The sequence below is a fragment of the Delphinapterus leucas genome, chromosome 10 (genome assembly GCF_059928025.1).
Source record: "Delphinapterus leucas isolate spDelLeu-1000000601 "Yukka" chromosome 10, BTC_Dleu_Yukka2, whole genome shotgun sequence".
In the NCBI taxonomy this organism is placed as follows: Eukaryota; Metazoa; Chordata; class Mammalia; order Artiodactyla; family Monodontidae; genus Delphinapterus; species Delphinapterus leucas.
Window position 1 is genome coordinate 49,244,892 of NC_143138.1, and position 27,946 is coordinate 49,272,837.

Sequence of the window (27,946 nt, forward strand, 5' to 3'; positions counted from 1 at the left end):
TTTGAGCTTATTTTTGTGTATGGTGTTAGGGAGTGATTCATCTTATATTTTTACATGTACCTGTCCAGTTTTCCCAGCACCACTTATTGAAGAGGCTCTCCTTTCTCCATGGTACATTCCTGCCTCCTTTATCAAAGATAAGGTGACCATATGTGCGTGGGTTTACCTCTGGGCTTTCTATCCTGTTCCATTGATCTATTTCTGTTTTTGTGCAAGTACCAAACTGTCTAGATTACTGTAGCTTTGTAGTATAGTCTGAAGTCAGGGAGCCTGATTCCTCCAGGTCCGTTTTTCACTCTCAAGATTGCTTTGGCTGTTCGGGGTCTTTTGTGTTTCCATACAAATTGTGAAATTTTTTGTTCTAGTTCTGTGAAAAATGCCAGTGGTAGTTTGATAGGGATTGCATTGAATCTGTAGATTGCTTTGGGTAGTAGAGTCATTTTCACAATGTTGATTCTTCCAATCCAAGAACATGGTATATCTCTTCTTCTATTTGTATCATCTTTCTTTTATCAGTGTCTTATAATTTTCTGCATAGAGGTCTTTTGTCTCCTTACGTAGGTTTATTCCTAGATATTTTATTCTTTTTGTTGCAGTGGTAAATGGGAGTGTTTTCTTGATTTCACTTTCAGATTTTTCTTCATTACTGTATAGGAATGCCAGAGATTTCTGTGCATTACTTTTGTATCCTGCTACCTTACCAAATTCATTGATTAGTAGTTTTCTGGTAGCATCTTTAGGATTCTCTATGTATAGTATCATGTCATCTGCAAACAACGACTGTTTTACTTCTTTTCCGATTTGGATTCCTTTTATTTCCTTTTCTTCTCTGATTGCTGTGGCTAAAACTTCCAAAACTATGTTGAATAAGAGTTGTGAGAGTGGGCAACCTTGTCTTGTTCCTGATCTTAGTGGAAATGCTTTCAGTTTTTCACCATTGAGGATGATGTTGGCTGTGGGTTTGTCATATATGGCCTTTATTATGTTGAGGAAAGTTCCCTCTATGCCTACTTCCTGCAGGGTTTTTATCATAAATGGGTGTTGAATTTTGTCGAAAGCTTTTTCTGCATCTATTGAGATGATCATATGGTTTCTCTCCTTCAATTTGTTAATATGGTGTATCACGTTGATAGATTTGCATATATTAAAGAATCCTTGCATTCCTGGAATAAACCCCACTTGATCATGGTGTATGATCCTTTTAATGTGCTGTTGGATTCTGTTTGCTAGGTTTTTGTTGAGAATTTTTGCATCTATGTTCATCAGTGATATTGGCCTGTAGTTTTCTTTCTTTGTGACATCCTTGTCTGGTTTTGGTCAGAGGGATGGTGGCCTTGTAGAATGAGTTTGGGAGTGTTCCTCCCTCTGCTATATTTTGGAAGAGTTTGAGAAGGATAGGTGTTAGCCCTTCTCTAAATGTTTGATAGAATTCGCCTGTGAAGCCATCTGGTCCTGGGCTTTTGTTTGTTGGAAGATTTTTAATCACAGTTTCAATATCAGTGCTTGTGATTGGTCTGTTCATATTTTCTATTTCTTCTTGATTCAGTCTTGGCAGGTTGTGCATTTCTAAGAATTTGTCCATTTCTTCCAGGTTGTCCATTTTATTGGCATAGAGTTGCTTGTAGTAATCTCTCATGATCTTTTGTATTTCTGCAGTGTCAGTTGTTACTTCTCCTTTTTCATTTCTAATTCTATTGATTTGAGTCTTCTCCCTTTTTTTCTTGATGAGTCTGGCTAATGGTTTATCAATTTTCTTTATCTTCTCAAAGAACCAGCTTTTAGTTTTATTGATCTTTGCTATTGATTTCTTCATTTCTTTTTCATTTATTTCTGATCTGAACTTTATGATTTCTTTCCTTCTGCTAACTTTGGGGTTTTTTTGTTCTTCTTTCTCTAATTGCTTTAGGTGCAAGGTTAGGTTGTTTATTTGAGATGTTTCCTGTTTCTTAAGGTAGGATTGTATTGCTATAAACTTCCCTCTTAGAACTGCTTTTGCTGCATCCCATAGGTTTTGGGTCATCGTGTCTCCATTGTCATTTGTTTCTAGGTATTTTTTGATTTCCTCTTTGATTTCTTCAGTGATCACTTCGTTATTAAGTAGTGTATTGTTTAGCCTCCATGTGTTTGTATTTTTTACAGATCTTTTCCTGTAATTGATATATAGTCTCACAGCGTTGTGGTCGGAAAAGATACTTGATACAATTTCAATTGTCTTAAATTTACCAAGGCTTGATCTGTGACCCAAGATATGATCTATCCTGGAGAATGTTCCATGAGCACTTGAGAACAATGTGTATTCTGTTGTTTTTGGATGGAATGTCCTATATATATCAATTAAGTTCATCTTGTTTAATGTATCATTTAAAGCTTGTGTTCCCTTATTTATTTTCATTTTGGATGATCTGTCCATTGGTGAAAGTGGGGTGTTAAAGCCCCCTACCATGAACGTGTTACTGTCAATTTCCCCTTTTATGGCTGTTAGTATTTGCCTTATGTATTGAGGTGCTCCTGTGTTGGGTGCATAAATATTTACAGTTGTTATATCTTCTTCTTGGATCAATCCCTTGATCATTATGTAGTGTCCTTCTTTGTCTCTTTTAATAGTCTTTATTTTAAAGTCTATTTTGTCTGATATGAGAATTGCTCCTCCAGCTTTCTTTTGGTTTCCATTTGCATGGAATATCTTTTTCCATCCCCTTACTTTCAGTCTGTATGTGTCTCTAGGTCTGAAGTGGGTCTCTTGTAGACAGCATATATAGGGGTCTTGTTTTTGTATCCATTCAGCCAGTCTGTGTCTTTTGGTGGGAGCATTTAATCCATTGACATTTAAGGTAATTATTGACATGTATGGTCCTATTCCCATTTTCTTAATTGTTTTGGGTTTGTTATTGTAGGTCTTTTCCTTTTCTTGTGTTTCTTGCCTAGAGAAGATCCTTTAGCAGTTGTTGTAAAGGTGGTTTGGTGGTGCTGAACTCTCTCAGCTTTTGCTTGCCTATAAAGGTTTTAATTTCTCCATCAACTCTGAATGAGATCCTTGTTGGGTAGAGTAATCTTGGTTGTAGGTTTTTCTCCTTCATCACTTTAAATATGTCCTGCCAGTCCCTTCTGGATTGCAGAGTTTCTGCTGAAAGATCAGCTGTTAACCTTATGGGGATTCCTTTGTGTGTTATTTGTTGTTTTTCCCTTGGTGCTTGTTTTTTTTTTTTTTTTGAGGTATGCGGGCCTCCCACTGCTCTGGCCTCTCCTGCCATGGAGCACAGGCTCCAGACGCGCAGGCCCAGCGGCCATGGCCCACAGGCCCAGCCGCTCCATGGCATGTGGGATCCTCCCGGACTGGGGCACGAACCCACGTCCCCTGCATCGGCAGGCAGACTCCCAACCACTGCGCCACCGGGGAATCCCCCCTTGCTGCTTTTAATATGTTTTCTTTGTATTTAATTTTTGACAGTTTGATTAATATGTGTCTTGGCGTGTTTCTCCTTGGATTTATCCTGTATGGGACTCTCTGTGCTTCCTGGACTTGACTAACTCTTTCCTTTCCCATTAGGGAAGTTTTCAACTATAATCTCTTCAAGTATTTTCTCAGTCCCTTTCTTTTTCTCTTCTTCTTCTGGAACCCCTATAATTCGAATGTTGGTGCGTTTAATGTTGTCCCAGAGGTCTCTGAGACTGTCCTCAGTTCTTTTCATTCTTTTTTCTTTATTCTGCTCTGCAGTAGTTACTTCCACTATTTTATCTTCCAGGTCACTTATCCGCTCTTCTGCCTCAGTTATTCTGCTATTGATCCCATCTAGAGTATTTTTAATTTCACTTATTGTGTTGTTCATCATTGCTTGTTTCATCTTTAGTTCTTCTAGGTCCTTGTTAAATGTTTCTTGCATTTTGTCTATTCTATTTCCAAGAATTTGGATCATCTTTACTATCATTATTCTGAATTGTTTTTCAGGTAGGCTGCCTATTTCCTCTTCATTTGTTAGGTCTGGTGGGTTTTTATCTTGCTCCTTCATCTGCTGTGTGTTTTTCTGTCTTTTCATTTTGCTTATCTTACTGTGTTTGGGGTCTCCTTTTGCAGGCTGCAGGTTCATGGTTGCCGTTGTTTTTGGTGCCTGTCCCTGGTGGAGGGGACTAGTGCCTGTGTTCTGGTGGAAGAGGCTGGATCTTGTCTTTCTGGTGGGAAGGTCCACGTCTGGCGGTGTATTTTGGGGTGTCTGTGGACTTATTTTGATTTTAGACAGCATCTCTGCTACTAGGTGGGGTTGTGTTCCTGTCTTGGTAGTTGTTTGGCATAGGGTGTCCAGCACTGTAGCTTGCTGGTCGTTGAGTGAAGCTGGGTCTTGGTGTTGAGATGGAGATCTCTGGGAGATTTTCGCCATTTGATATTATGTGTAGCTGGGAGGTCTCTTGTGGACCAGTGTCCTGAAATTGGCTCTCCCACCTCAGAGGCACAGCACTGACTCTTGGCTGCAGCACCAAGAGCCTTTCATCCAGATGGCTCAGAATAAAAGGGAGAAAAAGTAGAAAGAAAGAAAGAAAAAAGAAAGAAAGAAGGAAGGAAAGAAAGAAGATAGAATAAAGATAAAATAAAGTTATTAAAATAAAAATAATTATTAAGAAAAAAAATTTTTTTAAAGAAAAAAAAACGGGTGCTTCCCTGGTGGCGCAGTGGTTGAGAGTCTGCCTGCCGATGCAGGGGACACAGGTTCATGCCCCGGTCCCAGAAGATCCCACATGCCGTGGAGTGGCTGGGCCTATGAGCCATGGCCACTGAGCCTGCGCGTCCGGAGCCTGTGCTCCGCAAGGGGAGAGGCCACGACAGTGAGAGGCCCGCGTAAAGCAAAACAAACAAACAACAACAAAAAAAAACGGACGGATAGAACCATAGGACAAATGGTGAAAGCAAAGCCCTAGGGACAAAATCTCACACAGAAGCATACACATACACACTCACAAAAAGAGGAAAAGGCGAAAAAATAATAAATCTTCCTCTCAAAGCCCACCTCCTCAATTTGGGATGATTTGTTGTCTATTCATGTATTCCACAGCTGCAGGGTACATCAAGTTGATTGTGGAGCTTCAATCCGCTGCTTCTGAGGCTGCTGGGAGAAATTTCCCTTTCTCTTCTTTGTTCGCACAGCTCCCGGGGCTCAGCTTTGTATTTGGTTACGCCTCTGTTTGTAGGTCGCTGGAGGGCGTCTGTTCTTCGCTCAGGCAGGACATGGTTAAAGGAGCAGCTGCTTCGGGGACTCTGGCTCACTCAGGCCACGGGGAGGGAGGGGTGCGGATGCGGGGCGAGTCTGCGGCGGCAGAGGCCAGTGGGACGTTGCACCAGCCTGAGGCACGCCGTGCGTTCTCCCGGGGAAGTTGTCCCTGGATCCTGGGACCCTGGCAGTGGAGGGCTGCACAGGCTCCCCAGAAGGGAGGTGTGGATAGTGACCTGTGCTCGCACAAAGGCTTCTTGGTGGCGCCAGCAGCAGCCTTGGTGTCTCATGCCCGTCTCTCGGGTCCGCGCTGTTAGCCGCGGCTTGCGCCCATCTCTGCAGCTCCTTTAAGCAGCGCTCTTAATCCCCTCTCCTCACGCACCAGGAAACAAAAGAGGGAAGAAAAAGTCTTGCTTCTTCGGCAGGTCCAGACTTTTTCCCCCGGACTCCCGCCCGGCTAGCCGTGGTACACTAACCCCCTGCAGGCTGTGTTCACGCTGCCAACCCCAGTCCACTCCCTGCACTGCGACCAAAGCCCGAGCCTCAGCTTCCAGCCCCGTCCACCCCAGCGGGTGAGCAGACAAGCCTCTCCGGCTGGTGAGTGCCGGTCGGCACTGATCCTCTGTGCAGGAATCTCTCTGCTTTGCCCTCCGCACCCCTGTTGCTGTGCTCTTCTTCGCGGCTCCGATGCTTTTCCCCTCCACCTGCGAAGGGGCTTCCTAGTGTGTGGAAACTTTCCCTCCTTCACAGCTCCCTCCCACTGGTGCAGGTCCCGTCCCTATTCTTTTGTCTCTGTTTATTCTTTTTTCTTTTGCCCTACCCAGGTACGTGGGGACTTTCTTGCCTTTTGGGAGGTCTGAGGTTTTCTCCAGCGTACAGTAGGTGTTCTGTAGGAGTTGTTCCACGTGTAGATGTATTTCTGGTGTATCTGTGGGGAGGAAGGTGATGTCCGCGTCTTACTCTTACGCCATCTTCCCCCAAAGCTCTGGTTGGCACTTTAATCTTGGACTTCCTAGTCTCCAGAACTTGTCTTCGTGTGGTCACCATCAGTGACTGGTCTGGGACCTCAACTGCTCCCCAACATCAGGGGTCTCTGCTAGTGTTGGAGGGTCTCCTGCAGAGGCGGGGAGTGGCTGTGGCTCACTGTGGGGACAAGGACACTGGCAGCAGAAGTTCTGGGAAGTACTCCTTGGTGTGAGCCAAGAAAAGGTTTTTAATTTAGATGAATAGTGGCTTAAGGAAATGGGCAATATCAAGTCAGTTTATGCAGATTATATTAATCTGATATAAACACAATTCTTATAGATTTTCTGTCCTTTGCAGTAAAAGGCAGTTCTCTCATTTGCCATTCTAGTCCACAATGCTAATTATTTTTTTTCAGTAAATGGCATATGCTGTCTATACATACACCTCTTTGTTTTTATGTCCAAGAAAAGAATTAATACTTGCTTTGTTTTCTTTAAAATCAGTGATGCTTGTATAGCAATATATTTGTGTGGATGGGTGTGGGCTAGATCAGTGCCTGGAAAACTGTAGTCACCTGAAGAGCTTATTTAAGTACAGATTCCAGGCCCCACCCACAGAGTTTCTGATTTGGTACTCATGGGATGGGCATGAGTATTTGCATTTCTAACAAGCTCTCAGATGTTGCTGATTCTGTCATGTTGTGGCTCTTGTTCGGAATAGCATTGGACTGGACAACATAGGAGAATCAGCTGTGCAGCACAGGAAGAGAAGGGGAAGAGATAGATTAGGTAAAGTAATCTTTAGTGTCTACTTGTACTGGGTTGGATAGTGGCCTCCGAAAGATACGTCCACCAGGAACCTCAGAATGTGACCTTATTTGAAATAAGGATCTTTGCAAATCCTTTGGGTGAGGATTTTGAGATGAGCTCATCCTGGATAATATGGGCCCTCAATCCAACGATAAGTGTTCTTATGAGACAGACATCTATCCTTCAGAACTGTAAGACAATAATTTTCTGATGCTTTACCAAATCTGTGGTAATTTGTTATGGCAGATTTGGGAAACTAATACACTACCAAAGTCCAGCCATATCAAAGTGCCAAGTTCCCTCTGTCGTATGGTCTAAGGAAAAAGGGTAGAGTTCTGACACTGACCTGGTGGACTAGTATAACAATGAAACAGTGACTGAACATCAACTAATTGCCAAATACTGTTGGATACTTCCTGGTATGTTGTGTAATTAATCTTCCCTCAAATGCCTTGAGGTAGTTATTTTTTTAGCATTATTTAACAAAAGAAGACCCTGAAATGCAGAATGGTCATTTAGTCAGAAAATATTTATTAAGTGTCTGCCTTACGCCAGGCTCTTGCTGGATGTTAGAGTAGTCAGTGACTTACCAAAGGTGATCCCGCTTGTAGGTGCCAGACTCAGCATCCAGATCAAGACCCTCTCCTTCCAGATGCAGTGCCCTTCTCCATCCATCATACGTTGTCAAAGGCTGGAGCAGGAAAGCACAGGGCGTTTGGCAAATACTGACTAGTCCATTTTGGCTGCTATGGAGTATTTAACAAAGGAGAAAAGGAATTTATTATGACCAGCACAACTCACTGTAATTTATGGTAGTCGTCTAGCAGTATTTCTTTCTATTAGTACCTATAAAGCAGTTTTCACTTTGTTACCTGAATTTCATTTCCACTTGTGACCAGTCTTTCAATTCATACTCAAATATGCATGTAATATAAGCTGATCCTTAATAACAAGATAGAAATAATAGCATTACATTGTTTTTGGAGATGTAGTTCAATGATTTAGACAACAGTATTTCTATACATATTTTTTAACATATAGATATATAACAGTCCTGGAAAAACTATTTGAATATTACCTTGAGGTTGTAGATCACAAAAAGAAGATCACTTACTCTTTAGCATCATAATAATATGAATTCCCTGAATGTTTCATACAAACTTCCCCTGAGTGATTATTAGGATATAATTTTTTATAAGAATAAATTAAAATATCCCCTTTTAACTGTAAATTCATCAGTTTCTACTTGTAATTCTGTTTCTCTGTATATTTTAAGGCTAAGATTTTGGTATATACAGGTTCAGGACTAATATTTTGGGGGTAGATTGTTTCTTTTAGCATTAAGTAATAACCTTTTTATCTCTGATTATGCTTTTTGCCTTAATATCTGCTTTTTTCTACCAGTAATACTGTAGCAGTATTCCCTTTGTTAATAATCATTGATACATTGTATCTACTTACTTTCAATTTTTCCATGTCACTGCATTAAAAAAATTTTTTACCTTCATTGAGATATAACTTATTCAGTCCTTTAAATTGTAAAATCCAGTGTTTCTTAGTATATTCAGTTGTCAACCAATACCACTATCTAATTTCAGAACACTTTTTCATACCACCAAAAGGGAACCTGATATTCATTAGGAATCGCTGCCCATTTCTACATCCCCTCAGTCCCTGGCAATCGCTAATCTACTTCTGTCTCTATGGATTTGCCTTTTCTGGACATTTCAGATAAATGAAATCATACAACATGGCGTTTTGTGTCTGACTTTTTTTCAACTTTTCACTTACCGTAATGATTTCAAGATTCATCCACGTTGTAGTATGTGTCAGTACTTCAGTATTTTTAAAGGCTGAGTAATATTTCATTACATGGATATATCACATATCTATCCATTAATGGATATTTGGGTTGTTTCTACCTTTTTGGCTATTATGAATAATGCTGTTATGCGCATTCATAGTTTCATAATTATGACCAAATATAATTTTTTACATTGACGTATGTTTTCATTTCTCTTGGACATATACCTAGAAGTGGAATTGCTGCATCATGGGGTAACTCTACATTTAACATATTGAGGAACTGTCAAACAGTATTCCAAAATGGCTCCACCATTTCACATTCCCACCAGCAATGTACGAGGGTTCCAGTTCCTCCACATCCTTCATCTTGTCCTTGCTTAGACATTAAGACCCCAGTCCCAAGCCCTTTTGGCCCTTTTCTGGTATAAATTCTCAGTGGGTCTTCACCATGTCAGTTCCCACCTATATAGCTTTGCATTCCACATGTTTCTGGCATCTGAATTTTTCTTTCTTTAAAGATCATATATGAATTAAAATTTAAAAGTAGTTTTACTTAGTATTTTTGTGTATTTGTGGAAGGTGAGGAAGGGAGAGTGGATATAGGGGGTAGGCATTTGTACTGGATGAGTCGAGCATTCCTAGAAGTTGAGCAGGTCAGTGGAATTGCAGTGATGATGAAGTGGCTGACTTAGAATTACATATGTTGTTCAGGGCTGGGGACCAGAGTTTTTATTCTGGGCTAACTTACTCAGACCATATAGGATCCATTATTATGCTGAACTCATCGTATCCCATATGAGCTAACTGATCTTTTTGTGTTGTTACTTTACAGATGCAAGTTTCCAAAAATAATACTCAAAAGAAAAAGCCCAAATTTAGGAAAAGGTATGCTTTTTTAAATTAAAAACTATTATGATAAAATTGAAATATATATATATTGGGTTTAATTTTTATATGACATTTCTCCCTGGTTCTTAATTTTGTTTCTCTAGGGAAATACGTTTTAAATTTTCTAAAAGAATTAATAAAATGATAAGTAGTAGGCTTAGAATTATGGAGAAAGTTTTATGTTGGTACAAATGTGTTGAACTATAAGTTTCAAAGATTAATATCATGTGAGCAACCAGATAAGAAGCAGGTTTTTAGTTTAAAAATAGGTAATGCAAACCAGAAATAAGCCTTTATAATGAGTCACTGATGACAAGTTTTAGTGTTTATCACTGAACCAGCCATACAGGTTATTTATTTTTTTAATGAATAGTAATCAGTGTTATGTGAAAAGGAGTCCTACTCAAAGACAAAGACTGGCCTAATATGACAGTCCTTCTCTTCTTCTTTGTCCTTTATTAGAAGATGAATAATTAAATTTTTAAAAAGGACTTTCACTTCCTAATCTTGACACTTCACAGTAACCCTATCAAATAGATAGGGGTATATCATAATTATCTCCACCTAAAAGATGAAGAATTTGTGCCTTAAAGAATTTAAGTGACTTTCTCAAGATCTTCTGGTTAGAGAAAATGCGTTTGAACAGATGTTTTCTGACTCTAAATCAGCAACATGGTGTAGTGGGAAAAGCATGGATTTTGCAGTCTGACAGAATTTAGTACTGTCACGTTCAACCATTTTCCTATGTTGTCAAATTTCTTAGTTCCTCTGAGTAACAATTGGTAGGTTTTTGGAGGGAGGATTACACGCAAAAGGCTTTGTAAGGTGCTGGGTAGATTACTAGTGGTTTTCACCTAGTGAGAGCTCAGATCAGTATTATTTTGTTTTTCACTGCCTTACTTACTGTGTACAACAACAAAGAAAAAGTACCCCAAGGTAGGAAATATATACTCATAATTTACAGTTACCAATGAATATGCATGAACAGATATTTAAATATACATGCCTGATCTTTTGAAAATAAATCTGTCAAATTCTTTTTCTAGGAAAGCTATTTTAAAATCATCTTTTGAAAATGTTTGTTCAGATGATGCCTTATCAAAGGAAAACATGGGTATGTGAAGGCCTGTCCTGCTTTTAGTTCTTCTACCTGTATTTAATTTCACCACATATAATTGTATTCCTTTGAAGAAAAAAAATGTACATGTATACATATATGAGAAACATTAGTGGGTTTTTGGTATTGATTTACATACTAGGGATTTTCAATTGTCTTCAGGTTTCTATTCCCTCGAATTAAATTTTCTCTGGCTTTGTCATATATTTAATTTTTTAAAATAAAGCATCAGCAGTTGTGGGAGGAAATACCAGCATCAATACGCTTCAATCCAGACTTATCTAGTCCATATTTATTGGGGTCCTAGGGGTGCCAAAGGGGGAGAAGGAAGAAAAGCAGCAGCCTAGGGCTTCCAGCTGAATTAATTGCCATTGGAGTTAGACCACAGTAGGGAGAATGTCGCCTGCAGGGAGAAGCTCTTCACTTTCAAAAGCACTTTACTTTTCCTACATTTTCGTTGGTCTTGAAAAGCAGGCACATGCTTGTTTGCTAGGTGGAACTTTGGCAGCCATACAAAGAGGTTTCAAAGCCAGTTAAACCCAGAGAAGTCATTGTGCCACACTCCCTCTCCTTGAAGCCACCCCAAGATCCTACGGGGCTCTCATTTCCATTGGCTAAATACGCCATTTGTTTTCAGTCTCAGTAAAAGAAAGGAAAGCAGGCAGAGGAAGGACGAGGTAGGGTTTTTTTTGTTTGTTTGTTTTTTCTTTTTTTTGCGCAGTACGCGGGGCTCTCACTATTGTGGCCTCTCCTGTTGTGGAACACAGGCTCCGGACGCGCAGGCTCAGTGGCCATGGCTCACAGGCCTAGCTGCTCCGCGGCATGTGGGATCTTCCCGGACCGGGGCACGAAGCCGTGTCCCCCGCATCAGCAGGCGGACTCTCAATCACTGCACCACCAGGGAAGCCCGAGGTAGTTATTTTTTAAAAAGAAATTTCTTTGGCTCCTCTCCTAAACCACTACAAAATTCCGTTGTTTCTATCTCTTCTTAAACTTATTCTGCTACTGCTTTCCCGCTATTTAAGGTGCTTTTTTTCTTTTTTGGTTATTTTGTTCCTTTGCCTCACATCTTTTCAGATATTCCTGTAGAAATATCAAAAGTCATTTTAGCCCTAGGCTGAGTTACCACCAGGTGACCCTGATACTACAGCTGGATCCTTCTCCTCTCCAACTAGCACAGGATCCTACAGAAGAAATTCATGCCTGCCAGGAATCCACTGACTGGAAATGACTCTTCCATGTAAATGAGTGAACACATCTCAGTAGTCTTCCACTAAAGGGAAGCCCTGTCAGTAGTCTCATGTTCTGTATGGCTCTGAAAGTCTCAGTAGTTAATTGTTAAAATAGTTTACCTGATCAGTGTTCCACTCCTCAATCCCATTTGAACTAAAGAACAGAAACATCTAGTCTTCTGTGTTCTTTGTAAGAGCTGACTACTTCCTGAAAGAGTAGTTCTTTTTCAGTAGTTTGTACCCTCCTCAAATTTTTTACCCACTACCCATATTTCTGTGGATCCCTTGATGCAGGCCTCTGAGATCTCTCATTTCTTCTTAGCTTAAGGTAGGATCAGTCCTAGATCGAGCAACAGAGGAAAATTATACCGTCAGATTCTTGAGTCTCCACCCCACTTTTGTACCCTCTTTCCTTATGCTCCCAGGTGCTAATGTGTCTCCTGTTAGTCTACTGCCCCAGCTGTGATATTCCATTATGGGTTTTATGCTCTACAGTTGCTTCTCTCTTTCCCTTAGTTAGAGATCCCAGGGAGAGTCAATTAAGTGGATCTACTTTACCTTTCCAAGTATCAGTTTCTTCATCTGTAATAAAGAGATACAGTAGAAGCCCTCTTATCCGACAAATAGAGGACTATTTCTGGAAAATAATAGAAAAAATTGAGGAATCATTAAATAAATTAAACTGTATATTCATGGCTGTATAAAGATTTAATCTAATGCCGGGAGGGAGAGATAAATTAGGAGTTTGGGATTAACATATACACACTACTATATATGTAAAATAGGTAAACAACAAGGGCCTACTGTATAGCATAGGAAACTATATTTAATATCTTGTAATAACCTATAATGGAAAAGAATCTGGAAAATAATATATATACACATATGTATATATCATTTTGCTGTACACCTGAAACTAACACAACATTGTAAATTAACTATACTTCAATTTTAAAAAGTGGTTATAAAAAGAGACTTAATCTAAGAAATAGCTATTTGTGGAGCATGTCTGTATTTTTTTGGAGAATTGCCACCCGGAATATCTTGTATTATATTTTTTTTTCAGTGTTTAGGGACCAAAAAAAAAAAAAATCCATTGATGATGAAATAATAATACAATAATAATAATGATAACACCTGTAGCAGTTAGTATGTGTCCTCACTTTTCTAAACATTTCATATATATCAATTTATTTAACCCTCACAAGATCTATATGAGATAGATAAGGTAGATATTATTTTAACGCCCATTCTGTCAGTGGAGAAACTGAGGTACTTAATAGGTTACATGACTTTTCTAAGGTCACATAGCTTCTTAAAATTAATCAAAGTTTGCAACAATTTCCTTGGTTGCTTTGAGTACCGGAAGCTTAAAGCTAAATTTATGGTTTTTCTTTACAGCAATGGTAGTTGGTCTAAGCATTTTTTAAATGTAATGCCTTTCGTATCTTCCTTAATGAATTGATTTTGACTTCTTTTATTTTCAGTCTTTGAGTTTTTGTCATTTGTTTTATTGTATCAGTGTTTTCTGTTGGTAAATACCTCATTTCTTTTTGGGAAGTAGACAGTGTATTAAACTTTTGATAGATAAAAGATTGACATAGTACCCTGGATTGACTAGTAATCTACTAACATTAATTAATAAGTTAGCAAAGGATGTGTTCATTAGCTGTCTGAGATAGGTGAGAATGGCAGAGAATGGCTAATATAGGAAAGGTCTGGATGGTGGCTGAGCCCGAGTAGGAGATGAAAGCTTGAGGCCTGGGTCTGGGGTGTAAAAGGCTAACGGGGAGAAGGGTGCTGTCTTGCTATTCAAGGCAAACTTTGCCCACCTGCTCTTGGCTTGGAGTCACCTTTAACCTCTCGGCCTTTGTGCCTCCTGTTTCTGTTTGTGTCCCAGAAAGGTGTCCTCTTCTTCATTCCACTTCAGCCTGTATTTCACTCATCTCTACGTTTAAATCATGAACACGCAGAGGAGGGTTTGTGGTTACTTGAAAACAAAACAAAACCAAGTGCTTTTTCCTCCTCTTCACCCTCCTTTTCTGTAAGAATGACTTCAAAATTTCAACATTGAAATGGCCCTGAAAGTTTATTTAAGATGCTATTTTTCAGTGCCGGGTTTGAAATAACCCAGCCAGTGGCCTCGTTATATAAGGGAGGAAATAGCTTCTTTAGACATTCAATAGAGAAATAGAGAGTAAAGAAAACTTCATAAATATACATTTGAAGGCTTTTAAAATAGTGACTGATTGGACTTCCCTGGTGGCGCAGTGGTTAAGAATCCGCCTGCCAACGCAGGGGACACCGGTTCGATCCCTGGTCTGGGAAGATCTCACATGCTGCGGAGCAACTAACCCTGTGCACCACAACTACTGAACCTGTGCTCTCGAGGCCGCGAGCCACAACTGCTGAGTCCACGTGCCACAACTACTGAAGCCCGTGGCCCTAGAGCCTCTGCTCCGCAACAAGAGAAGCCACCACAATGAGAAGCATGCACACTGTGGGATAGGGAGGGTGGGAGGGAGACTCAAGAGGGAGATATGGGGATATATATATATGTATAGCTGATTCACTTTGTTATAAAGCAGAAACTAACACACCATTGTAAAGCAATTATACTCCAATAGAGATGTTAAAAAAAAAAAAGAAGCATGCACACCACAACAAAGAGTAGCCCCCGCTGTCCACAACTAGATAAAGCCCACATGTGGCAACGAAGACCCAACACAGTGAAAAATAAATAAAATATAAATAAATTTATTTTAAAAAATAGTGACTGATTTATTGAGATAAACAGTAAGTTATTTCTTATCAGGAGTGGAAAAAAACACTGATTTATTTTATAAAAAGTCATTTTTAAAAGCCAGATATGGACTTCAGTATGAGAGATACTTTTTTCTTTTCTTTTTTTTTTTTTCCACTTTCTCTGCATGATAGAGCAGCTATCACTCAACAAATTGAAGCAAGTTAGGAAAACTACAGGATAATGAGGATTGATAGAAGTTGATTAGTCATGCAGTTAGCACAGGCGTGCATTCTCTCTCTATCTTTGGAGGAGATCATTGACCAATTTTGATAACCTAGTTTGTAGATTACAGTAACTGCAATTTCTGAGAATTATTTTTGCACTCTCTGCGTTTACAGTATAGGAATACCCATTTAGAAAAGCAAGCCTCCTGTTGCTCTGGAAGCAGAATTTGACATCAGTCAAGTTGGTGTTATGAACCCTGGTTGATTCATGAAGTCATCCATTACTTTGTCTTCCCTTTGATCGAAAGGCAGTGTACATACTTTTCCAGATCACTTGAAAACAGAGAGCCTGCAATGGCGCTTGGCAATGACATTCATTATCATAAATTGATTGTATTTTAGTCTAGTCTTAGAAATAAAAAGAAGTTTGTGTGCCATTTTTCCTTTACAGCAGAGCTCAAAATACACCTTCTCAGCAGTGCACTGAATGTCAGTTATCAATTTCCATAGACTCAGAATGTAAAGTAGGAAAACCCAACATCTGTGAGTGGGACTGGGGAATTGGTGTGAAGATAGCCACACAGTTGTTATTAAGTGACAGGTTACTAAGTAAGAAATCTGTCATAAAGAGAGGTTAATCTCATTAACAAAACTGATTCAGTGAAAATGTACTTTCCTACAGAAAATTCTGATTCAGTAGATATGGTGTTGCATTCGTATTTTTTAATAAAGTCTCCAGGTGATCCTTGTGCCCCTAGATTTTGAATATCATTGTTCTAGAATGTAATAGCTTATCCTCTGTGTTCTTAGGCTTTGGCAGTTAACACAGATCTGTGTGCTTACAACTAACATGTCAGTTACAGTTTTTGTTTGTTTGTCTTTAAACATAGGAACTGGTTCTGAGGTATGGAATGGCTTATCAGAAAGCTTCTTTCAAACTGTTTTTGAGAGTTTTCCACAAAGAAAACCTAAGACTGGCTAGATGGAGATGATGACCAGGAAGGCTCGTTGGTCTGTGGCTCTTCTCTGGGGCCCCTGACCCTTAGTAGGCACACAATAAACATTTGCTGATTAAATAAAAGAAGATGGTAATAAAATATGAATTCTTTTGAGCTGGAACGTCTCACGTTAATAATCTCTGTTTTTACCTTATAGCATGCTTAGTTTACAAGGATACCTGTGTGTGTAAACACACACACACAAATGGATGTGTATATCATGCACAATTAAATTAATATGATTGCTGGGAACACGTTGATATATTCATTGATAATATTTTAGCGCTGAAGGGTGTGTCCTGCTTGGGTTCCATGAACTTTCAGCTGCTCTACCTCGTGTGATTTTTGGTTACTTGCCAATGAGCAGTCCATAATAGGGGTGGTGTGTCAGATTTGTATAACCAGAGTGGAAGGTGATGGGGTGTGTGTTCGTGGCCTTTCCCTTTCAATCATGCTGCCCTTGGAAGACTTCTCAGGGGCCCCATCAGTCTGTTTTGCAGGAGCAGGCCACCCGGGTCTCCTTCCCCTTATCTTTACTTCAACAAGACTTGGTATCAAATGAAAATGTTTGTTTTATTTAAATCGGGAATTCAGTTGATATTGTTAATCAGTGATTGAGTCTGTAGAGTTATAATAGGTATTTCTTTGATGGGGATATTATTTTATCTCAGCAAGTTCAATCAATTACCAGATTTTTTACATACTTACATATTTCTGTCACAGTAGCACCAAAAAACCACAATTTTTATAAGTGTGTGGGTTTTTTTTTTTTAATCAGATTAGGCAGTTAAGATGCATTGATATTTTGATTAGGAATAGACTAGTCTGGACTTAGCCTTGCCACTTAATTACATGGCTTCCCCTTTTAAACAGTAGCTTTAATAGTTTATTGCAGGAATTGACAAGTTGTGGCCCACGGTCCACCAGTTGCTGCCTGTTCTTGTAAATAAAGTTTTATTGGGACACAGCCACTCTCATTTGGTTTAAGTGTATGTGTATGGTTTGCATCCAACAGCAGTATTGAGTAGCTGTAACAGAGACCATCTGGCCCACAAAGCCTGAAATATTTACTCTCTGGTCCTTCACAGAAAAAAAGTTTTTGACCCTCGGTCTATAAATAACAATTTAGTTTGGTGCCCTTGGCTCCTTATTTTAAAAATGCAAACTTCTAGTGAGCTTTTGATGTTTCAGGGATACTTTATAGTCTACACATAGCAAGAATGTAACCTACATTTTTCAAGGAATAATTATTCAATATAAAAGATTCACCTGGAAATCCATAGTAATTTCACATCAAGCAGAGGCCTATCTGAAAATTATACAACATTATTTATTTTTTAATCTCATAACTTTAGAAAATGTCCTCTTTGGGGGTGGTTAATAGTATGAATTAGATTGAATTAATTAAGATATAACATTTTTGACTATATTAACGTTGTTTCTTTAGTTGTCTCTGAGACAGAACTTTTATTAAAAGAGCTGGAGCAAATGCTAGAGCAAGCGCGGGAGCCCACAGCCGCCCCTGATGATTCCGAAGGGGAGCGCAGAGAGGAGACAGATACAGGAGAAAAGGTAGGGTCCATAGTGACCATCAGGCCTAAACAGCAACTCCAGACTCCTTAAACAGCAGAAATTGTTCCTGGATCTTCATTTACACTATATGGGAAGTGCTTTTCACTTCTGAAACTTGAGCCCTTGATTATCATGAGGTGAATAATAAACTAGTAGCCTGTTGAGAAATCAAGATGCATCTATCAGTCTTTGAAAAAAGTATATTTGAGCCAAGGAGCTCTTTTATTTTAGATATTTAAGTCTGGAATGAAGAGAGATGGAGGGGCTCACTGTCATCAAGAGGGTGCCCATCTTTACAGTCAGGAGAAGGGCCAGGACAAGAGCCGCTCAGGAAACCTGCTCTGCCTGGTTCATGCACAGGGTTGATCTCCATGGGGACAAACCTCATTAGTAACATCCTGGAGGTGGGGTTTTTCACTGGACTCTATTTCACCATTATTAACTAAATTGTCTTTTTCTTTTGGTCAACTATATTGGGCTGAGAAAGGCCATGTGTGCTTACTGTATTCAATATTTATATATGAAAACAAATTTTGAGTTGGTTGACACACTGCTCAGCGCATCAGCTCCATGTCTGTGCAAATAAAATGAGGTACAAGCCCAGCTCATTAACACAGAGCAGCAGTGTGGCAGGTGTGAGAAAAATAAGTCATGGGGCAGATGCTTCCACAAGGTGGTACAGCTGTTCCCTATGTAGTTAGGAAGAAAAACAGCAGTGGGGAGCCCTGGAACCTTAAGGTTTCATTCCTTCTCTCATTCCCTCATTTGGGTATATAGTGTGCCTGGAGTCAGGAGGGCAGTGGATAGGAGACAGGCTCAGGATACAGTGCCTACGTGCCCATCCTGGTCCTGCCAGTGAGGACTTGGGGGACTTGGCAAGGTTGCCTAGCCAAGGGTGAAACAAGGCAAACCAGGAAAAGTGCTTTGCAGAGTAATTGACACCTAAGGTTGGCTGTTATTACAGATGAGAATTGTCAGTGGCAGCCGCTGGAGAGAGTATCAGCTAAGAATTGTCACTTTGTCTCTTTTCCCATATTCTCACTTTGCGGAACTACCCATCCCCAAGTCTGTCTATTCTGAGATGCAGAAAAGGTGGATTTGTAAGTGGACAAGATTGTTTACCCACTTTGGCTGATTTCATTCAGAACTTCAAGAAGAATAAAGATGATTCTTAAATACCTCCTTGACTGAGTTAGAAATCAAGAAAATATACAGAATTTACAGTTGAGATCAAAATGTCAAGGAAAATAAAATTAATGATAAAAACACTTGCTGAGCTGAAAACATAAATGTTTTCTTGGTCAGCGATACCAACTTGTACTTGAATTTCCATGGGTTGTGAATGCCATTTTTCCAATTAGAGTTCCTTTTTTAAAAAAAAAAAAACAAAAAACAAAAAACTTGTTGTCTCTATATAGATCCTACCCTTTGTAGAACAAGAGCTATAGATTGGTGATATATATGTTGTATACATGTAGTTAATATACAAATTATTCTTTTCTAGCAAATGTGTGTTTTGTTTGAGCACCATATGGATTTTTGCAGTGTTTTGTTTTTTTTTTTTTCAGGCTTATCAGTTTGTCTTTTCAAAAATACAGCCAGGGGCTTCCCTGGTGGCACAGTGGTTGAGAGTCCGCCTGCTGATGCAGGGGACACGGGTTCGTGCCCCGGTCTGGGAAGATCCCACATGCCACGGAGCGGCTGGGCCCGTGAGCCATGGTCGCTGAGCCTGCGCGTCTGGAGCCTGTGCTCTGCAACGGGAGAGGCCACAACAGTAAGAGCCCCGCGCACCGCAAAGAAAAAAAAAAAATACAGCCAGGTTGATTTTTATAGAAATGTCCTGGAGCTTTTACAGCCACAGAATTGGCTTCTATTTTGCCATTATAACTAGTAGCTTCATAGAACAGAAAATTACTTCTGATTTTTATTTCTTAAGGTAAAATACATAGTTTTTATACATCACCAGCCAGGAGCTTGCTCTTTGTTTTAGATTCTTGTAATATTTTACGCTTTCAAAGTCATTTAGAAATTATAAAATTTAACCATTTTAAATTGCTGGTAGTAGGCAGGTGAGTGCCACCTGCTGACTGGTTCATAAGCTTCTCTCCACACTGAGCTTTACAAGTCTGGAATTCATGGCAGGTTCAGGGTACTTAGGGCCTTGTTCACTTTTAAATAAGGAGAATAGCAATGCTGGAGCAATTTACAGCTTAAAAATAAAAAAATGATCACCTAAGGGATTTCTTTTTTTTGTTTGTAGGAAAAATTAATATATCTTCCAAAGGTAATACCACTTAACACTGAAGATGTGTTTTGTTTTTAGGAGAAAGTGGCCTTTACAAGCTAACACATCAAAAGGAGCCATCTGATCATTTTAAAGTTCTGAGCATGTTTATTCTCTGGGCAGATAGTGTTTGAGCTATTTTCAAAGTTGTAAATTTGATGATGTTTTCATCATTCATTTCATGTATGAGGTTTCAGGTCGATTACTCTCAAGTATTTATACCAATGAATTGAGAGTAGCAACATGAACAAAAAGCATACACACATGGATAATCAAAATCCATTTCTATTTGTCATTGGAATACTTTATGAGATTATTTTCCTCAGTAGAGTCACCTTTCTAATTAATTATGTTCTTAGCTAATATTAACACTAGTTGACATGCCCTGACGTGGAAAAAAATGGGAAGGAATTAATTTCAGATTATTATAAGAATCTACCTGAATAATTCACAAATTAGATAGTCCATATACAGATAAGACAGTGTTTACTGAATAATAATTATTTTAATAATTATTGTAATGAAAGGTACATTTTTGATACATGAAAGCACTTGTCTAAACTGCATGTATTCTTTTTTAATTTATTTATTTATTTATTTTTGGCTGTGTCAGGACTTCGTTGCTGCACGTGGGCTTTCTCTGGTTGCAGCGACTCTTCGTTGCAGTGTGGAGGCTTCTCATTGCGGTGGCTTCTCTTGTTGCAGAGCACGGGCCCTAGGTGTACAGGCTTCAGTAGTTGTGGCACATGGGCTCAGTAGTTGTGGCTCATGGGCTCTAGAGTGCAGGCTGAGTAGTTGTGGCGCATGGGCTTAGTTGCCCCGCAGCATGTGGGATCTTCCCAGAGCAGAGCTCGAACCTGTGTCCCCTGCATTGGCAGACGGATTCTTAACCACTGCACCACCAGGGAAGTCCCATAAACTGCATGTATTTTTTTTCTTACATTGTGTGGGAAGTTACCTCCGCCTTTAATGACCCTTGAAGTTGTAAATCTCGTGTGTGTGTGTGTGTGTGTGTGTGTGTGTGTGTTTGCATTGTCTTTACCTGTGTTCTTTCCCAGTAAGCTAGCACACACTCTCACTGTTCATAAGGAATGCAGATGCTTATGAGAAAATGAGAACAGAAGAGTGTGACTAAAACAGTTTTAACTTGTATTCCCCATAATAATCATTTTTAAAATAAACAAATATAGAAAACTCTCAGAAGTTTAATTTTAATGACCACATTTTGCCAAAGCATAAAATTAAAACTAACTAAAAATGTGTGATGTTGGAGAGTAGAGACAGGACTAAATACTATGTTATTTTTACACTCACACACTTACTGTACGTTATACTTTATGTGGGGATCATTATTTGACCACCAGCAAATGGAACACCTTCTTAAGGAGTTACTGACAACTTTATGTTTTGTTCAAATAATTAAGCCTGGTCTTCAAGTAAATTTGATGACTTGTATGATTATTTTTACAGTTATCGAAATGTGACCCTGAAGCTCCTGTTGGCAGCTCGCTTGAGAACCACTGTGAAGAGGACTATCTTGTAATTGATGGGCTAAGATTAAAAGCTGGAGAATGTATTGAAAATATAACTAACAAGTTTAAAGAAATAGATGCGTTGATGTCTGCATTTTAGGGCATTACAGATATTTTCAAAAGTTAATTATAAAAACATTTACATCTTTACATTTTCCCAAAGTCAAAACTTAAAAATGTTTAGTGAAATAGGTATACATTATACTGAAGTTGTTATTTCTAATAACTTTCTACTTTGTGTTTTGAAAATATCCATTGTTTTGAGAGTCAATCAAATGGTAATTAAGTTAGTGTTATAAATTTAGAATCTGAGAAACCCTGATATTTGTATTTGTAGGGTTTTTTTCTTGTTTGCCTTAATTTTAAAATGACTTATGAAACCTACTTCACAAATACATGCTTTACAGTGATTATTTAGGCCCTTTGTTCAAATGTGGCTAACTGTTAAAATGACTGCCAATGCTATTATAATTCTTACAGATATTTCAAATCTAATATACTTATAGAATGTGAATTTGTAGTAGAAAGAAGCTACTGTAAAATAAAAGGAAATAATAAAAAATGGTTGTGTAATAGAGTTGGAGCTTTCTTAAAAAACAAAAATGTCAATTGCCTTATTATACTGGAAACAATCTTTTCAGCTACAGTTCCCTAACTGAGTAACAGAGTCTATGGAGGGTTTTTGGAAGATTAGAATCCTGGACCCTTCCCCACTGCATCAGTATCTCTGGAGGTGAGGATGGGAAAATGTAATTTAAAATATATAGAGGTAAGTTAAACGTATTCACTCTAGAAAAATCTAAACAATATACAAAAGTAAAAGGTACATTCTGCAGTACCACTTCCTTAACATCCCCCCTGGAGCCCCATTCCTTAGGGGTCCCCATGAATGGTTTCGGTGGGTGTCCTTCTCACTCATGTTCTGTGCTCATCAACTTGTGTGTCTGCACATCCATCTCCAGTTCTAGCTCTGGCTCCCTCTCTATACCTCCCTCTCCCTGGGGGCAGGGGTAGGGGAAAGGGCATTCCACGCACATAAAAACAAAAACCAAAGCTTAAGCAGAGAAGAAAAGAAAGCATCTGGGCTCTGGTGTTGGTTGAAGTAGCTGGAGTGGAGTGTGATGGGGGGAAGTTGAGCCACAGCAGATGAGGAGGCTGTGTACCCAGGCTAAGCAACCTGGGGAAGAGGTTCAAACATTTGAGGAAACTCACAGCAGCACAGTGTGGGTGAGTGAGCAGGAGGGACCATGGAGTCAAGAGCGTCAGCGGGCAGGCTACTTGGTAATTTGGTTGTGAGAGCATGGGGGCCTGTATTATGGTGGTGCCTTGTTGGAGAGAGGCAGGTAGAGTCAGGCTCGATTAACATGAGTGGATGATCAGGACTTGGAGATTGGATATAGGCATGGGACCAGGTTTCTGGTGTTCACAGTGCTGTTCACTGAGGTAGGAACACATGCATATTAGAAACATAGGACACATGTCAACTTTGGGCCAAACTGTGTAAGTTCAGCTAAGAGTCTAGGCTGTTCATGCTTTAACAAAATCTGTTTCAACACCACACTACGAACCAGAGTGACTAGGAACAGTCTCTCCACACATCGTATTTCAATTCTAAGTGGTTTAAAACAGTGAAGGCTAAGGCTTCCTTTTTCTTCCAGCTGAATTTACTCCAGAGTATTTTAGAAAAACTCACTTTTCCTTAGCAGTATGATTTTATATTCACAGCCTACGAAATATCTCAAGAAGTAATTGATCCCATTGTGTGTTACTCCTTAGAATCAACTATAAAAATGACTTCAACTGTATTTGCAAGACTTTATCCACAATTCAGGTGTTTAATCTAAACCCCAACTAGTAGGTCGGTTAGATCACTTATAGCTAATTCCTCTTGGTGGAGCAGCCAGTGCTTATCAAAGTGAGAGTCCGTACGTAAGATGCTGAAATTTCCAGACTGAATTCGACTCTGCAGTGGTCTAAGTGATATGAGTCTGGAATGTCCACTGGAGTCTTTGTGAGCTTGGGCAGCTCAAAATGATGCTGCGAACAAACATTTGAGTTGGCTCTTCGGCAGAGGAAACTGCAGTCTCCTTCCAAGAAGCGGCTGGGGGAGCCTCTGTTCATGTGAAGATACAGGCTTTCAAATTTCCAGATGCCATGTGCCCACGAAGAGGATGAAGGTGCAGTCAACTAACATCTCTGTCCTCAGGGCTGAGAATCACACGTGGCTGAAGACCCTCCCCGCAGATAACATCCCATGTGGAAACAGAATGCCTGCCTTCAGATCCCGGTGCTGCCATCTACTAGCTGGGAGACCCGAGACAAGTTATTGAACTTCTTCGAACCTAGGCTTCTTTCCATCTGTAGAGTGGAGGTTACTGTGAAAGGAAACATAATAAGCTACATAAAGTGTGTGTAACAATTGGAACACACGGAAAAGATGCAAGTTATGACTATGAATGTCGTTGGCTCAGAGCCTTTCTCTTCTGACTGCCGCTGCCATGCTCCTCTGGGTCCTAATAGACTAACATCTTCCTTTCAGCACAGCCAGAGGTGACACCTACTTCTGCGGGTCTGGGACCAAGGATATGATTAGCTGCCTCCTAGGGCAGGCCTAGAGGTGAGCAGTACCCTACGTTTATAGCCAGAGCATCTAGTTGTGCCCCAAGGAAAACATTGTAAGGAAATTGCATCTGCCTTCCAAGGGAAGTTAAACTCTATGTACACTAGTTACACCAGGTTTGATATGTGAGGTGTAAGGCAATACGTCAGGGCCTTCTGCCCAAGCATTTGGGTTCGAGTAAGAGCCCCTCTGTCCAGTTTGAGGAGGCTACCTGATCCTTTTTGGAATGATTTGGGCCAAGTCATCCCAGTCTACAGCCTCCATGAACTTAGGGAGGGTCAGCACCCATTGGAAGCTGAGTCCCCAGTTAGACCTGCAGACGCTGTAGAGTTGAGCACTGAAGCCAGCTCCGTTACCCTATATTCTAGGAAGACCTTGTCCATTTGCCCCATGCTAGAAGCTGAATTCATTCAGGGATTTCCATTGGTAAGAGGCTTAGCTCAATCTTTACTGGAGACAAACTGTGTACATTGAATGGATTAGTCTCTTTTTGCCTCCAGTGGGACAAAGTCTTGCAAGAGTCTGTAATGTCTATAGCCTTGGCCTTACTGGCTCTGCAGTGGAGGCCAATGGGCCACAGTTAGTTAACCCATCTACTATAGACCTAGGCGCTGTCATAAACTTTGCAGATCAGTCTAGAGTCTTTGTGGAAAAAAATGGTGGTTTGCTCGTATGGACACCAGGGAGGGAAGTGGCGGGGGGGGGCGGGGTGGTGGTGGTGGGATGAACTGGGAGATTGGGATTGACATATATACACTAATATGTATAAAATGGATAACTAATAACCTGTTGTATAAAAAATATATATACAAAAAAAAATGGTTGTTTGCTCTTTCTAGAAGAACCTTGCATTCATGAGTCTGAGGTGACCTGTGTAGTGCTTTAGGTCAGGGGTCCCCAACCTCCGGGCCACGGGCCAGTACCCGTTAGGAACTGGGCCGCACAGCAGGAGGTGAGCAGCAGGCGATCTAGCGAAGCTTGTCTGTACTTACAGCTGCTCCCCATAGCTTGCATTACCGCCTGAGCTCCGCCTCCTGTCAGCATTATGGTGAGTTGCATAATTATTTCATTATGTATTATAATGTAATAATAAGAGAAATAAAGTGCACAATAAATGAAATGCGCTTGAATCATCCTGAAACCATCCCCCTCCCTGGGTCCGTGAAAAAACTATCTTCCACGAGACCGGTCCCTGGTGCCAAAAAGATTGGGGACTGCTGCTTTAAGTAGAACCAGATCATTCTGCCATCTACTGCCTCTACCAAATAGCAGGTGATCTATGACTCCACCATATTGGGGCTGACAAATGGTAGCATTTTGTTCCAGATACTTCCAGACCAGTAGAATTTGCTGTGGCCCTTCCAAAGGATGAAGGTAAGATTTTGAAAATTTTTGAAATGATCAAGTCCTATTCTATCATTTTTCTCTCTATTGGGTCCCAACAGGAGAAATAGTACAATTTAAAAATTCTAATATTTCTTCAGGGCTGAACCAGTTCTTGATACCTCTCAGCAGAGTTCTAGAAGAGTTGGTTAGTACAGATAAATTTGGTCTTAAGGTCCAAGTGGGACATTCTCTGTGAACAAATCTAAATATTAGGATTTTTCCATCCACTGATTTGTTGCATGGTAAAATCACTCAAAGAAGTGAGCAACATAACCAAAGGAAAGGGCAGACAGAGAAAATTTTTGAAAGAATGAGTTGTTTGCTTTTAAATGCATACAGTAAGTTACTACAAGGAAGAGATGCGCTCAAAACAGAAACCAAACAAAAGAAAAGAACAGTTTGCAAGCAGCCCAGAAATTGCTACTTAGAAAATAAAACTGTTATCTTCAGCCAGTCTAGGCAGGAAAAGATTTTTAAATTAAGATACAGCCTGGGGACAAAGATTAAGTCCAGGGAATGGTTGTTGAATTATATAACAGGAAAGACAAAGACCAAATTCAGGTGACTTGCAAGAAAACATGGCTTCAGGGCAAAGACCCAATCAGGGGTGTGGCTGTAACACTGCAAAATATGACAAAATTACTTTTTGTAGCTCTTTCAGCTGGACAGAGGCATGGGTCCACAGCCACTGGATGTGCCCAAAGTGCTAGTAATTCAAATCTGGAGAGAAACGTGTCTTGAAAAACATTGTGATTTTGACACATGGAATGAACTGCAATCAAATCCATAGAAAGCCCACTAAGTTGTAGAGAGAGTGATATTACCAAAGTCCTACCAGCCTGAACTAAAGAGACTGAAACACTTTTTGAGTGTGTCCAATTTTCTTCAGGTGGGAAGCAGACTGGGAAAACGTAGCCACCAAAGAAAGGTATAATTTTCAGTATCCTCTTCAGAAGCAATGAGGAACATGATGGCAACGGTATCTTGGGACAGAGCCGGGAGCTGTAGAGAGCATGGACTGTGGGTCCCAACCCTTACCGCCTCCCCCATCCACTCCTCCCTTTCCCATGGGAACAGAACCACGATCCAATCAAGAAACACTTCCTATAATGGCCTATATGGGAAAAGAATCTAAAAAAAAGTGGATATATGTATAACTGGTTCACTTTGTTGTATACCTGAAACTAATACAGCATTGTAAATCAACTGTACTCCAACAAAATTTTTTAAAAAAGAATTAAAAATATATATATATTAATTTTTTTTAAAAAGAGAGAAAGAAACACTTCCTACTCCCATGGCAGGGGAACTCTTCTAATTTGCCTAGAGGGACTTCAGATTTGCTGAAGATCAAGTTTCCTTGTTTTGAATAGGGGTGCCTATTGTGATTATCCTGTCTCTGTTACAGTGTTGCTTGTTGTGTGGGTGTGGGAGGGGGTGGGCCAGTAGCTTGTGCTTTTAGTTCCTAGGTCCATTTCACATCTGGACCATATGTAATCATGGAGTCCTAAATGTTTCCTGATGCCACAACTGGGTGAGACTTCTGGGTGCCCTTTGATGGAGGTGGGGATGTTTTTTGTACTGGAGGGATATAATGATGTGTCCATGGAGGTGGGCAGAGTTAATTGGATTACTGGCTCGAGTTAGTTCTTTGAGTCTCCTGCATAATTACCACTGCCCTGCCATGGGCAGAGTGTCCTTCTCCGCCTTGTGACATTGGGCTTGGCCTTTTGCTTTGCTCCATGAAATAGGGCTGAAGTGATAGTGCCAATTTTTAGTCAAGGCCTTACAAGGCTTGGCATGTTTCTTCTTTTCCTCTTGTGCCTTTGCCATCACCTTGAGAGGAATGTGCCCCCACAAGCCCTCTGGGAGAGGGAGAGACCGAGACCATGGCAGGAACTCAGACCTGTAGACCTGCAGAGTGAAGCAGAGCTGCCCCAGGTGACCTCTAGAGCCATAGGATAAAGGAGTGTTGCTTTTAGCCACTCGATTTTGGGGTCATTTATTACACGGCATTATTGTGGCCCTAGTTAACCGACACACTTGGCTTCTTGGTCCCAGCAACAATCTCACAGACCAGCTGTGGTGTCAGCTTCCCAGCTGTACCTGCAACATTTTCTCCTTAGGTTGGAACTACTGTCACAATAGTCCTGCCTCCTGGGTGGACCCAGAGTGCTAGCCTGAGGCCTTCTGCCTGGACCTTCCCAGCTTTGCCTGGTTCTGGCCCAGACTGGCCCCTCAGACTGGCTCAGCCCACCCCTGCACTGCCCACAGTGGTAAGTTTTATTGGAAACTTTATTGCTTTATCAAGGACGCAGCATATGTATAGATATTACAAATAAATAGTATACCAACACCACCAACATATCACTAAGGGCTTGTAAGAGTGAGTCACTTGTTCCTTGTAAGTAGTTTTAGACACTACAGTAATCACATAGAGTGGAGATATGCCCATGATGGTGGGACGTCTCATTTGACAAAGAAAAGTAGGCATGTTTTTCCCTCCCCCTTGTGTTGCCTGTGTCTTCCTTAGCACTTTGGTATTGTGTCATAGGATTATGAGTTGCA

General features: G+C 40.2%; 1 protein-coding gene across 4 annotated transcripts in view; it reads left to right on the forward strand.

Moving 5' to 3' along the window:
* The window catches only part of ZCWPW2 (zinc finger CW-type and PWWP domain containing 2), a 145,425-nt gene extending 117,697 nt beyond the window's left edge, over nt 1–27,728 (forward strand). For 2 of the 4 annotated variants that reach the window (XM_022564919.3, XM_089918957.1), the window contains 4 exons: nt 9,612–9,664; nt 10,714–10,781; nt 17,432–17,556; nt 21,311–27,728. In XM_022564919.3, the coding sequence (XP_022420627.1) occupies nt 9,612–9,664; nt 10,714–10,781; nt 17,432–17,556; nt 21,311–21,472 (408 nt within the window). In that variant the 3' untranslated portion in view covers nt 21,473–27,728. The other 2 variants (XM_089918956.1, XM_089918955.1) reach the window with 2 other exon arrangements.
* The last annotated feature ends 218 nt before the right edge of the window (nt 27,729–27,946 follow it).